Raw genomic sequence first — 13451 nt, 5'->3', positions numbered from 1 at the left:
AAGGGCGGGGCTCTCAGCGCCGGAGGTGAGGTGGCGGCCCTCGCGGCGGTCAGGGATGAGGCGGGCGCTGCGTCCCGCCGGCTGAAGGAGGTGGTGGAGTCGCTAAGTCAGGTCCGCTGAGCCAGACTTCGCTTTTTTTTTCCTGGGCCGCGGTCTTATTTGTGTTGTGCAGGTGGCTGACTTCGCCAACCGCACGGCGTCGGGGGCCCTCACGGCAGTTGTGTCTGCCGGAGTCGAGAGACTTCGGACACAACATGCTGACGCCATCCGGGAGAAATCGGCCGCCGACAGCAAGTGCCGCAAGCTGGCGGACAAGGTGGCCGCGCTGGAGGGAGAGAAGGCTGACCTCCGGCGCCAATTGGCGGGGGAGAGGAGGGAGACCAACGAGGCCCTCGCCAAGGCGCAGGCTGCGCAGGCGGAGACCAATCTGGCACGGGCGGAGGGCAATCTTGCCAGGGAGCGCGCCGAGCAGCTGCAGGAGCGACTCATCGCCCTGGAGAGCCGCGTGGAGCGGGCCGAGGCCGCGGCACGCGCGGAGGCCGAACGGACGCGCACACAGCTTATGGATACATATCGTGAGCTGGGTGCGTGGACCGGTGACTTCGAAGTGCCGGACCGAGAGCCCGGACTTCGCTGTCTGGAATGGGTGCAGGAGGAGCTGCAGGCACTCCCCACTGTCGTGGAGGGGTTTATGTCGTACGCCTCCCTGGTCACCTGCGAGGGGGCGATGAACGCGCTCTCCCGCGAAGGGTGCCGACACTTCGAGGTCTTCGACCAGGCCGATGAAGATTTTGAGCGAGATATCTATAAGGTTGAAGACCCCGTAGTGAAGGAATCCGCCGGGGCCATCTACGACCGGATGTGGGGTCCGCACGGTCGCGAGGTGGTCAGCGAGCGGGCCGAGACGGCGAGGGCTCAGGTAACGTTTTCGTTTGTTTGACGTTTGTTGGATGTGGGCTGTGCGTGTGTTTGCTGAATTTTGTGTGTTTTGTCTTAGGCGGCGCGTGGCGAGCGGGTGGACGACTTCGGGGCGTTGAACAGCGCGCTGCCTGACCCGGAGCCGACCCCGGCGGAGGCCGTGTCTGGGGTCGCCCTGGAGCCAACCCCAGAGACTGCGGAAGACGCACCGGATGCCCCCGCATCCGCTGCGGCCGGCGAAGACCTGCCCCCAAAGGTGGCCGAAGGCGCGCCAGATGTCCCCGCAGCTGCTGCGCCGAGTGCTGAAGGCCCCGCGGCGGTGGCGGCGGAAACAACGGCGGAAGCAACGGCGGAGCGAACGGCGGAGGCTCCCGCAACGTCAGGGCCTTCGCAAGTGGCGCAGTGGGTGTAGAGGGTTGGGGAATTTTGGATATGTTGCTGAATTTTGGTTGCTGCTCAGGTTCAAGATTTTGGGCCTGCGCACGCAACCGCTACTACTAAATTTTTGGCGGCTTCGATCGCGGAAGGTGGTAATGAATGTGGTGGATCTGCATCTGAGTTTTTTGATTTTGCTAACTCTGGGAGCTCGGTTGAGTGGACTGAGGAGTCGTCGGAGGAGGACTTGGACTACTTTGCAGCCTTGGATGTGGCTGCGGCGGAGGCTTCGCCACACGCCGCGGACGCACAAGATGTGCCAGGTTCTAGCACCGGGCGCCGACGACGAAGGGCGGTTGCGAAGCGTAGAGTTAGTGGGGAGGAGGGGGCTCGGCTTCGTGTGAGTAGAGCTGGTCGGCAGGAACTGTTGTCTTTGCCGGCCGCCGCGAGTACGGGTGAAGGGGAACTGCGAAGTCTTTTGCGGGTGAGGAGCTTAGGATAATGTTATTTAATTATAGGGAGATGGGAATTATTCCTAAGGTTGAGCCGATGTAGAGTGTAACGCCCTCGCTTGTATATACGTAAAGTCTTGTATGATGAAGTTGTGTGCCCTCGCTTGTCTGTGCCTGCGAAGGCGTTGTGTACTTTGTCTGGTGTGTTTTGTTATGCTGTGCTGGTGCGATTATAGTCGGTCTTGGTGCGGGCGGTTCGATATTGTCGTTTCTGCTTTTGTTGTGCCAGTCCGGTTGCACCCTTAGGTGTCTTCTGCACAGACAGTCTTCGCGGTAGACTTCGGTTTTTTCGCACTTGTTGTGCTGGTCCGGCTGCACCCTTAGGCGACTTCTGCGCGGATAGTCCTCGCGGTGGACTCCGGTTTTTTCGCACTTGTTGTGCTAGTCCAGCTGCACCCTTAGGCGACTTCTGCGCGGATAGTCCTCGCGGTGGACTTCGGTTTTTTCGCACTTGTTGTGCTAGTCCGGCTGCACCCTTAGGCGACTTCTGCGCGGATAGTCCTCGCGGTGGACTTCGGTTTTTTCGCACTTGTTGTGCTAGTCCGGCTGCACCCTTAGGCGACTTCTGCGCGGATTTGTCGCACGTGAGGGTGGCTAGCGCTTAGCCTCGCGGTGACCTCGAATTGGTCGAATGTCGAAGACCGTCGTCGCGGTCTTTTTTCGACGCATGTTTTTGCGGGGGATTTTTCACACATATATTACATGGCTCCGCCTCGTTAAAAACCTCACCCCCCGGGAGGAAAAGAGTGCGGGCCGGTACAAGATTGTTTTTGGCGAATTACAAGGGCGAAATCAGCCCTGATGAGTCAAACAAAAAATTTGCGGAGGTTGTCGATGTTCCAGGAGTGCTCCAGGTCCTTGTCGTTTGGCGTTGTGAGCCTGTAAGCGCTGGGGGAAGCTTTTGTCTTGACTATAAAGGGGCCCTCCCACTTGGGCTCCAGCTTGCCCTTGGACTCCGTCCGAGCTGTTCGGACGAGTACGAGGTCCCCTTCGCTGAACTCCCTCGGGATGACTGTGTGGTCACGCCATGCTTTAGTCTGGGCTTGGTATTTGTTTAGGGCCTGTAGGGCGAAGACTCGGTCTCCGTCAATGAGATCCTTTGAAGTTGGCTCGTCCACGTCGGGGACGGCTGACGGAACTGTTCGCGGGGACCCATGCTTTATTTCTTGCGGGGTCATGGCCTCCGATCCGTATAGAAGGCGGAAGGGAGTAAACCCAGTCGCTCTGCACTCAGTCGTGTTTAGTCCCCAGACTGCCTCAGGTAATAAATCGGTCCATCTGCCCTTTTTTCATCAAGGAGCATCTTCTTGAAAGCTGTGAAGATTTTCCCATTGGCGCGTTCCACGACCCCGTTGGACTGCGGATGATAAACTGAAGCGAAGGCAAGCTTGGTGCCGATGGAGAAACAAAAATCCTTGAAGTCTTGGTTGTCAAACTGCTTGCCGTTGTCAACTGTTAGTTCGGACGGTACTCCGAAGCGGCAAACAATGTTTTGCCAGAAGAATTTTTGGGCAGTCTTTGACGTTATTGTAGAAACAGCCCTCGCTTCGATCCATTTGGTGAAGTATTCGACGGCGACGAAGGCGAACTTGAGGTTCCCCTGAGCGGTGGGCAGGGGCCCGACAATGTCCAGGCCCCAGCGCTGGAGAGGCCATGTATGGGCGATCAGCTTTGTATACTGCGAGGGGCTGCCTGACTGAGGAGAAAATTTCTGGCAGGCTTCGCAGGACCTTGAGACCCGATTTGCGGCGCAGATCATTGCGGGCCAGTAAAAACCCTGGCGGATCACCTTGGCAGCTAGGGCCCTTGGCCGTGCGTGTGAGCCGCACGTGCCACTGTGGACTTCACGTAGGATCTGCATGCCTTCGGTTTCGGTGACGCACTTAAGCATTGGCTGACTGACCCCTTTCTTGTAGAGTTGGCCTTCAATCAGTGCGAAGTCCCGGCTTCGATGTCTGAGGCGCTTGGCCTCGCTGGCGTCGGTTGGATGGTAGTACCCCTGCAGGAACAGGGTTATTGGTGCCCGCCAGTCCTCGGTCATGATTAGGTTGACTATGCGGTGGCCCTCGCTGTCATTAGTTATTTGGAGCCCTTCGGGGCTCCGGACGGCTGGCGTGCCGATGATATGAAAGAACACGTCGGAGGGCAAGGACTCGCCCCTGGCGGCGGCCTTGGCCAACGCGTCGGCCTCCTCGTTCTTAGCCCTATCCACATGCTGCAAGGTGAATCCCTTGAATTGTCTCTCGAGACTTCGGATGGCCGTGAGGTATTGCATAAGTGCGGGGTCCTTTGCTGCGTAGTCTTTCTCGACCTGGCCGGCAACTATCTTGGAGTCTGTTTTGATGATACAGGTGGTGACTCCGAGGGCCCTTAGCTTGCGGAGGCCGAGGATGACTGCTTCATATTCTGCTATATTGTTTGTGCATCTGTCGGATTCCAGAGCGAAGCTGAGGCGTGCTGCGTATCTGTGCTTGACCCCGGCTGGTGAGGTGACGACTGCAGCGACGCCTGCCCCCACGTGGCACCATGCGCCGTCGCAATGGACAGTCCAAACCTTCTCTGTGGACGGGTCTGGTTGCGTTATTGGCCCAGTCCAGTCGATGACGAAGTCTGCCAGGACTTGTGACTTGATGGCTGTCCTGGGCTCGAAGCTGATGTGGTAGCCGGATAACTCGGCTGCCCACTTGGCAATCCTCACCGATGCCTCTGGGTTTCTGAATAATTCGCCGAGTCCCCTGTCTGAGGTGACTCGGACCTTGAATGCCTCAAAGTAGTGGCGCAGTTTGCGCGAAGACATAACGACTGCGTAAGCAATCTTCTCCAGCTCTGTCATGTTGCACTTGGACGGTGTCAGTACCTCGGAGACATAGTAAACAGGGCACTACCTGACCACGTCGTCAACTGTCTGCTCCTGCACTAGTGCCGCGCTGACAGCGTGCGGCGAAGCCGCGACGTAGAGCAATAGGGGGAGCGAGGAGTCGGGGCTTGTGAGGATGGCCAGTTCCGACAGGTACTGTTTTAGTGAGGCGAAGGCCGCTGCCTGCTCCGGTCCCCAGGTGAAGTCCTTTGCACCGCGGAGTGTTTTGAGGAAGGGGAGACTTCGCTCGGCGGACCTGGAGATGAATCTGTTGAGAGCGGCCAATCTGCCTGTCAGACGCTGGACGTCCCTGACGGACTGCGGAGGCGACATGTCTACGATGGCCTGGATCTTGGTAGGGTTGGCCTCGATGCCGCGACGTGATACCAGGTAGCCCAATATTTTGCCCTGGCGAACGCCGAAGACGCACTTTTCTGGGTTTAGGCGGAGTCGTGCGTCTCGCATGTTCGCGAATGTCTCGGCGAGGTCGGCGAGATGGTCCTCCTTATTCTTGCTGGCGACGACGATGTCGTCCACATATGTAAATATATTTCTGTCAACCTGCCCTTCGAGTACTGTTTTAGTGAGTCTGGAGAAGGTGGACCCGGCGTTCTTGAGTCCCTCCGGCATTCTGATGAAGCAATATGTGCCGAAGGGTGTTATAAAGCTGGTGCTAGCCTTGTCTTCCTCCTTCATGTATATCTGGTGGTAACCGGAGAAGCAGTCGAGGAGTGACATGACCTCGCATCCGGCCGCGCTATCGACTATTTTGTCGATCCGCGGCAACGGGAAATTGTCCTTTGGGCAGGCCTTGTTGAGACTGGTGAAGTCTATGCACATTCGCCATTTCCCGCTTTTTTTCTACACCATTACAACATTGGAGTGCCAGGTGGGGTAAGCCACTGGCTCGATGAATTTAGCCTCTAGGAGGCGGTGCACCTCCGCCTTGGCAGCCTCTGTCTTTTCGTCGGACATTTTGCGAAGCCTCTGCTTTTTTGGTCGCACCGAAGGGTCAATTCCCAAGCTGTGCTCAATTATGGATCGGCTAACTCCGACCAAGTCGAGGGCGGACCAGGTGAAGACATCTTTATTCTTGGACAGGCAGCAGAGGAGTTTCTCTTCTTCATGCGAGGTGAGGTCTTCGCTGATAGTGACTGTCTGCTTGGGCGTGGCCTGATCGAGGGGGACAGTCTTGGTCCCGTCTTGGCTCTGCAGCTGTGCCTTGTCGTGCTGTTTATCGGTTGGGCTGGCGGGCGCAGGGACCTCGCGCTGGGTCGTGAGGCAGTGCACGTTCCTCTGACCGGGCACGAAGTCCCGCTCTATGTTGCGCGCCGTCTGCTGGTTGCCGTAGACCGTAATGGCGCCTAGCGGACCTGGTATCTTCATACATAGGTACAGTCCGTGGATGGCAGCTTCGAACTTATTGATGGAGCCCCGGCCCATGATGGCGTTGTATGGATATACCATATCCACGATATCGAAAGTCACTTGCTCACTTCGAGCATTGGGTGCTACACCGAAGGAGAGGGGCAACTCTATTTTGCCGACGGGAAAAGTGCCCTTGCCGCCGAAGCCATACAACGGGTTGTCCGAAGGCTTGAGCAGGCTGTGGCTTATACCCATGCGGTCGAAGGCGTGGAGGAAGATGATGTCCGCCTGACTGCCGTTGTCGACTAGGACTTTGTGTAGGTCCCAGCCTGCCACGCTGCAATTGATAACCATAGCGTCGATGTGGGGGGCGCTGCGCAGGTCAACGTCTCGTGCGTCGAAGGTTAGCGGTATGTGGGACCACTTTGTCTGCACGACTGGGCCAGTGACGGCGACATGGTTGATGCTGCGGTAGTGGTCCCGCTTCTACCGCTTGGTGTCGAAGTCAGTGCTGGACCCCCCAGTTATCATGTGAATGACTCCGCGATATGGTGGATCGGCGAAGTCTTCCTGCTTTAGGGGCGTGGGGGATGTTTTGATGTTGCTGGTGTGGTGGTGGGGGTGGAGGAGGTACGATTTGTACTTCCTGATGGTGTTGGTAAGAGTGGTGCGGTGGATGCGGGGCGGGAGCGTGGATATATGGTGGAGGGGGTTGCTGGTAATTGTGCGCGACAATTCTGGGGTTGTCGGCTGGCTGCGCCCGTGCCATTCTGTCTCTGGTGGCCTTCGTTTCGGGGCAGTCTTTGGTTTGGTGGGCGCAGTCTTCGCCATGGAAAAGGCAGTAGAATCGACACGGCGGCTGCGCACGCCCTCGGCCCCTACCGCGAGTTCCATTTCCGCGGCCCTGGGGGATATTCCTGGCGACGAGGGGGTCAGCAGCGGGATGCTGGTTGGCGATGTTGTGCACTTGCTGCTGACTGCGGCCATCTCGACCGGAGTCTGGCTGTGGAGTCCTCGTCCACGTGCGGCTGGACTGTGGGCATCTTTGGGTTTCCGCTGTGACTCAACCTTGCGCTGGTGGAGCTCTTCGGACTTGGAATATTTTTCAAAGAGCTGATATAGCTCCTGGAGGTTCTTGGGCGGATCTCTGATACAGTGGCTGTAGAGGACGCCGGCATGAAGGCCACTGATGGCGTAGTGGATAGCGATCTGATCATCAACGGAGGGCAACTGTGACTTGAGTGTTAAAAATTTGCGGTAATACTCCCGCAGAGTCTCCTTTTCCAGCTACTTGCAGAGCGAGAGCTCGGCCAAGGCGTCGGTGTCTGGGCGGTACCCTTGGAAGTTGAGCAGGAACTTGTCCCTGAGACTTCTCCAGGAATCAATGGACAGCGGAGGCAATCTGGTGAACCAGGTGAGAGCTGGGCCCTCTAGGGCGATGATGAAAGACTTCGCCATTGTGGCGTCGTCCCCTCCGGCGGATGCAACGGCGACCTGATAACTCATTATGTATTGCGCCGGGTTGGTGCTGCCGTTGTACTTGGGATAGGTCCGTGCTCGGAAGTTAGCTGGCCAAGGCGTCACTTGCAGGTGTGGCGCCAGGGGACTTCGCTCGTCGAGGTAGTTGACCCCTTGGAATGGCGCGGCGTGCTGGAAGGTGTAGTCGCGCTGGGGGAAACGCGGGTCTTCCGGTTGTGCTCGGTGTTGCAGGGGTGGCCCATGCTGGAGGCCGAGGTGGCCCTCGCGGGTGTCTTTCAGTTGTGCGCGCTGCTGGAGGGGTGGCCCTTGCTGCAGGCCAAGGTGGCCTTCGCGCTGCATTAGCGCGATCTCGCGCTCGAGGTCTTGGGCCTTCTGCTCTTCGTCGCGTATCATTTGCCGCACTTTGGCTAGTGCGGACACACGCTGGCGCTTGGCCTCCAGTATCTCTTTCTGCCTCTGGAGATTGCGGTTCTTGAGGCGCAGGGCGCGCAACTGTAGCTGTTCTTCCGCTGAGACGCCGAGGACTTCGCCATCCTCGGTGAGGTCCGTGTCTTCCAGTGGGGCGAAGTCTGGGGGTGGCTGCGATTGTCCTTCAGGGCCGCAGGTGCGGAAAGTGTCGTCTTCGCAGGTGCGGGGAACATTGTCTTCAGTGGCCTCTTGGTGGGTGGATTGGGTGAGGGCGAGGGCCTTGCCCTTTCTTGCGGCGAGCAGTGCTGCCTTCGCAGCCTCGTCAGCCTTCGGGTTAGCTCTCTTGGGTGCCATCGCGGGTGGTTTTCTCGTAGCACGAACGGTGGGCGCCAAATGTTGGAACTTGCTCTCGGTCGCAAGGAGGCCAACAAGAGTGAACAGTGATGACAACAGGGTTACGTGCTAGAAAGCGATAGCTCTGTTGATCTGACCTCTCACAGGCACTGTGCAGGGGTATTTATAGGTACCTGAGCGCCCAGCGCCTTGTGCTAAGGACGCATGTGCCCTCAGCTACCTAGGTTATCCCCAGAATATTCCCATAAAGCGGGGTTACAGACTGTAATTACAGGGATGCCTTTACAAGTTAGGCCCGTAACGCGCGGCGGCCACGCAGGGCCCGTTACAATGGGCCGGATCGCACGTGGGCCTCTGAGCTGGACGAGGCCGCACTGTGGGATGACTTCGTCGCCAGTCTTCGTCTGGTGCCGATCAAGCGAAGGGTGTCCCTGCCTGTTTTGTCTGTCAGACCAGCGGCTGCAGCGAAGACTTCGAGCGAAGGGTGGCGTCTTTGCCTTCGCCCCAACAGGTACCCTCAAGACTCCTAAATCTCAGCTGGTAACCCCCATCAGCACAAAGCTGCAAAGGCCTGATGGGTGCGACTAAGTCAAGGATCGGTCCATTCGAGGGACGCGATCATGCCTCGCCCGAGCCCAGCCTCGGGCAGGGGCAGCCGACCCCGGAGGATTTACGTCTCGCCCGAGGACCCCCTCCAGCAACGGACACACCTTCGGCTCGCCCGAGGCCCAGTCTTCACCAAGAAGCAACCTTGGCCAAATCGCCACGCCAACCGACCAAATCGCAGGGGCATTTAATGCAAAGGTGGCCTGACACCTTTATCCCGACGCACGCCCCCCAGTCGACAGAGCCGAAGTGACCGTAGTCACTTCGCCGCTCCACTGACCGGTCTGACAAGAGGATAGCGCCGCCTGCGCCGCTCCGACTGCTGTGCCACTCGACTGAGTGAGGCTGACAGCAGCCAAGTCCGGCCTCAGGCGCCATAGGAAACTCCGCTTCGCCCGACCCCAGGGCTCGGACTCGGGCTCAGCCCCGGAAGACGGCGAACTCCGCTCCGCCCGACCCCAGGGCTCGGACTCGAGCTCAGCCCTGGAAGACGACGAACTCCGCTCCGCCCGACCCGAGGGCTAAGACTTGGGCTCAGCCCCGGAGGACGGCGAACTCCGCTCCGCCCGACCCCAGGGCTCGGACTCGGGCTCGGCCCCGGAAGACGACGAACTCCGCTCCGCCCGACCCCAGGGCTCGGACTTGGGCTCAGCCCCGGAAGACGACGAACTCCGCCTCGCCCGACCCCAGGGCTCGGACTCGGGCTCAGCTTCGAAGGACGACGAACTCCGCTTCGCCCGACCCCAGGGCTCGGACTCAGCCCTGGCCTCAGCCAACGGTCTCTGCCTCGCCCGACCCAGGGGCTCGGACTCGACCTCGGCCTTGGAAGACAGACTCGACCTCGACCTCAGAAGAGCCTCCACCTCGCCCAACCCAGGGCTCGGACCGACCACATCAACAGGAGGCGCCATCATTACCCTGCCCCAAGCCGACTCAGGCTGCGGGACAAGACCGGCGTCCCATCTGGCTCGCTCCGCTATACGAGTAATGATGGCGCCCCGCACGCTCTATGACGATGGCGGCTCTCCAGCCCCTTACGGAAGCAAGAGGACGTCAGCAAGGACTCGACAGCCCCGACAGTTGTCCTTCTGCCAGGCTCCGGCACTCCTCCGACGGCCACGACATCACACGAACCGGGTGCCAAAACCTCTCTGGCTGCCACGATGGCATGTACTTAGGGCGCTAGCTCTCCTCCGCTAGACACGCTAGCATACTGCTACACCCCCCATTGTACACCTGGATCCTCTCCTTACGCCTATAAAAGGAAGGTCCAGGGCCCTCTTACAGAGGGTTGGCCGCGCGGGGAAGGACGGGACGGCGCTCGCGTGAGGCCGCTCGCTCCCTCCCGCGTGGACGCTTGTAACCCCCTACTGCAAGCGCACCCGACCTGGGCGCGGGACAAACACGAAGGCCGCGGGATTCCACCTCTCACGCCCGCCTCCCTCCGGCTTCCTCCCCCCTTCGCGCTCCGTCTCGCGCCGACCCATCTGGGCTGGGGCACGCGGCGATAATTTACTCGTCGGTCCAGGGACCCCCCGGGTTTCGAAACGCCGACACTTAGACAAACATGTTAGTACACAAAAACCAAAGTATTAAGTCTAGAATCATACCTTTGTATTGATTTGCATCTTATCCATCATTTGACATAGTTTATCACTTAAGCACTTGTGTTGGACACTAAATCGCCAAAATACTTAGAAATGGCCCAAGGGCACATTTCCCTTTCACATACAAAGCACTCGGCAAAGAACCTGACATGGGGACCCCGCTGGCGGATTCTTTGCCGAGTGCTGGCCGGCAGACACTCGGCAAAGAGGCCGTCTCCGTCACCCGGCGCCGTGACGGCTGCTTTTCTTTGCCGAGTACTTCCTGGCACTCGACAAAGTCTTTGTCGAGTGCCCGAAATAAAGTACTCGGCAAAGAAGGCTTTGTCGATGCACTGTGTGCCGAGCCCTCTTTATCGAGTGCGACACTCGGCAAAGAGTTTGCCGAGTGATTCAGGCACTCGGCAAAGACGTCGATTCCGGTAGTGTTTCTTTGCCGAGTGTCCGATAAAAAGCACTTGACAAAACCACATATTCCGATAGTGAGGGATGCCATTTACATGCCTCCAAGCCTATAGAACATATGTCCGGTAAATAAAGCAGGAAGACAATGGCATCCGTGCAGTGCAGGCATGACAACTTGGCAAGGCGCCAAGCCCGCGCCAGCCTGCACTACTGTACGTCTGTACTCTGTAGTGCACCTGCGCTAATCGTAGCATTTGTACTATTCTGAATGCATTTGTACAGTCCTTGAGCTATTAGAAAGAAAAGACGAGCACGCACACGCTCAACGTCGCGTAAAAGGTAAAAAGACATGTGTCCAGCGAGCAATACGCCAAAGCATGAAGGCCCAATCAACGGTAAAATTATATGGCATGTCCGGCCGACCACAAAAAAAAAGAAGAAGAAGAATAAAAAAGCTGAGAGCTAGCCCGGCCGAGAGCTAGCGAGATGTGGGGTCGGAAAAATCTCCCCGGCAGCCTCCCGGCCAATGAGGAGGCGGCGCCCACGTGGCATGCTCCACGTCCCCCTCCCCCCATTCCCCTATTTCTATCTCCTCGCCGGTGGTCGTTGCAGCTTATTGGTGGCAGTGGCGCACACAGACACCACACGGGTTCATCTTCTAGCTCCCCTAGATTGCCCGGACGGGGTACTGGCCACCAGTTCACCATGGGCGACTCCTCGTCGTCATCGGCAGCCTACATCAAAATGGTGTGTGTGTGCTGTTGTACCATCTCTACAAACGGATGGTCTTGGTTATTGCTTACTAGCTTTGTACGTGCTCTGCTGGTTCAGGTTCACCATATGATAGAGAAGTGCATCTGCTTCAACCTGAGCAAGGAAGAGTGCATGGACGCGCTGGAGAAGCATGCCAACGTCAAGCCTGTCGTCACTTCCACGGGTACCGGCCGTACTACCGTGCATATATACTGGACACGCGCACGCGTTATGCTTTCCTTCCCCCGTTCAACCATTTCTCGTTTACCTTCCATGCATAATATGCTTCAATAATCGATCATAGATTATATTGTTGTTGTTCTATTCTATCATTTCATGTGGTCTGAAAAAGCACACCACATGCATGCAGTGTGGAAGGAGCTAGAGAAAGAGAACAAGGAGTTCTTCGAGACGTACAACAAGGACCGCGAGGAGCGGAAGGTGGAGGCGGAGACGATGGCGCGGATCGAGAAGATGCTCTCCGAGGCGGCGGCCTCCAAGAGCTCCGACGACGAAGGCTAGCTAGCTATAGCACGCGATCCGTTAGCTTAGCTAGCTCTCTAGAGCTATAGATCATGCAGCTCCGACGATCCTCTCCATGCATGGGAATTGGGAGCTAGCCTTCTCGTACGTACATGAGACCATTCTATTTAATTAGCTGCCTATATTTATATCTTGCTACATACCTAGCTAGTACAACATAACACGCCGCCACTGCAACAAGGACCATGCATGCATGATGTGTATATGTGGTACGTCTGGTTATTATTAGGACCAGAAAAGTTATGTTTTACGATGTAGAAAGATGCATATGCATGTATTCGACCAATATTACACATAAGAATCTACCATGCCTGTAGCTAGCTAGGGTCATGTTAAAGCAAAAGGTAGGCAGGCTTGTCTATCATTGACTGTAACCTTCCGTGACACGTGGCAGCTGGCGCGCGAATCCACCAGTGATGTCCTGTACCTCATCGGGGGTTGCTACTTGGTACTTGCCGAGGTAGCCGGTGCTTCTTGGCTTGCCGTAGAAAATCCTTAAGACCTTCTCGCCAAATTTCCCCATTTCCCGTGTTTTTTCTGTAAAAATAAATTGTTTCATGTGAAATTTCTATATATTCCTATAAAATTCATGCGTTCTAAAGGAGGCTTAAACATGGTATTTGTGGAAGGACTGTACTCAGGTATTAGCCATGCACCACGGCTCGTACCCCGCTTCTATAGTCGTAGTCCCCGATCAAGTCACAATGTTTGTCATTCACCACTCCCGATCCATCCGTCTATCGACACATGAACTCGTGTGAGCTTCACCTTCACCATCAACCATCGTCTTCGCACACCACACTGTGTACCACAAGCCAAGAGATATATTGCACAAACACACTCACGCTCCAGTTACTTCACATGACTCAACCCAATATGCTACTCATGTTGATAATCACTCATCAAAATCTAAACCACAAGGAAACATATCAACCTTGTATTCACACATCTTCCCTTATTTCGGGTTGTTGCCCCAACGATAATCTCCACACTTCGCTCCAAGGATTGGCTTCAATGGCTTGTGCGGTCGCATGGTGCTAGATCACCTCATATGATCCATCCTAAAACGGCTCCGTCATCAATATTTTTCATTAGGAGGTCCATTTTTCAAGAGAACAAGACCACCTCGCTGATGGTGTAAATCCATTTATTTTTGAGTTGGAGTCGTTTGTTGCTCCACCCTTGGTTGGAAACCATTGATTTTCTTAGCTTCTCCCACAGAGATAGAAGAAAGCTATCCCAACAACTGCATCAAGGTGAAATGGTGAA

The 13451-nt window shown here is 56.7% G+C and overlaps 1 protein-coding gene across 1 annotated transcript; it reads left to right on the top strand.

Annotated features, from left to right (window-relative positions):
• The first annotated feature begins 11502 nt into the window (after positions 1 to 11502).
• On the top strand, positions 11503 to 12775 carry LOC103630439 (plant-specific domain TIGR01589 family protein expressed). Its single transcript, XM_008651493.3, has 3 exons — positions 11503 to 11633; positions 11718 to 11823; positions 12010 to 12775. The coding sequence occupies exons 1-3, from the start codon at positions 11592 to 11594 to the stop codon at positions 12159 to 12161; spliced, it is 300 nt and encodes a 99-aa protein (XP_008649715.1). The 5' UTR covers positions 11503 to 11591; the 3' UTR covers positions 12162 to 12775.
• Positions 12776 to 13451: the final 676 nt, after the last annotated feature.

The sequence above is a fragment of the Zea mays genome, chromosome 6 (assembly GCF_902167145.1).
Source record: "Zea mays cultivar B73 chromosome 6, Zm-B73-REFERENCE-NAM-5.0, whole genome shotgun sequence".
NCBI lineage: Eukaryota > Viridiplantae > Streptophyta > Magnoliopsida > Poales > Poaceae > Zea > Zea mays.
The sequence above is the reverse complement of the archived record's forward strand: the minus strand, read 5'-3'. Positions and strand labels throughout refer to the sequence as shown.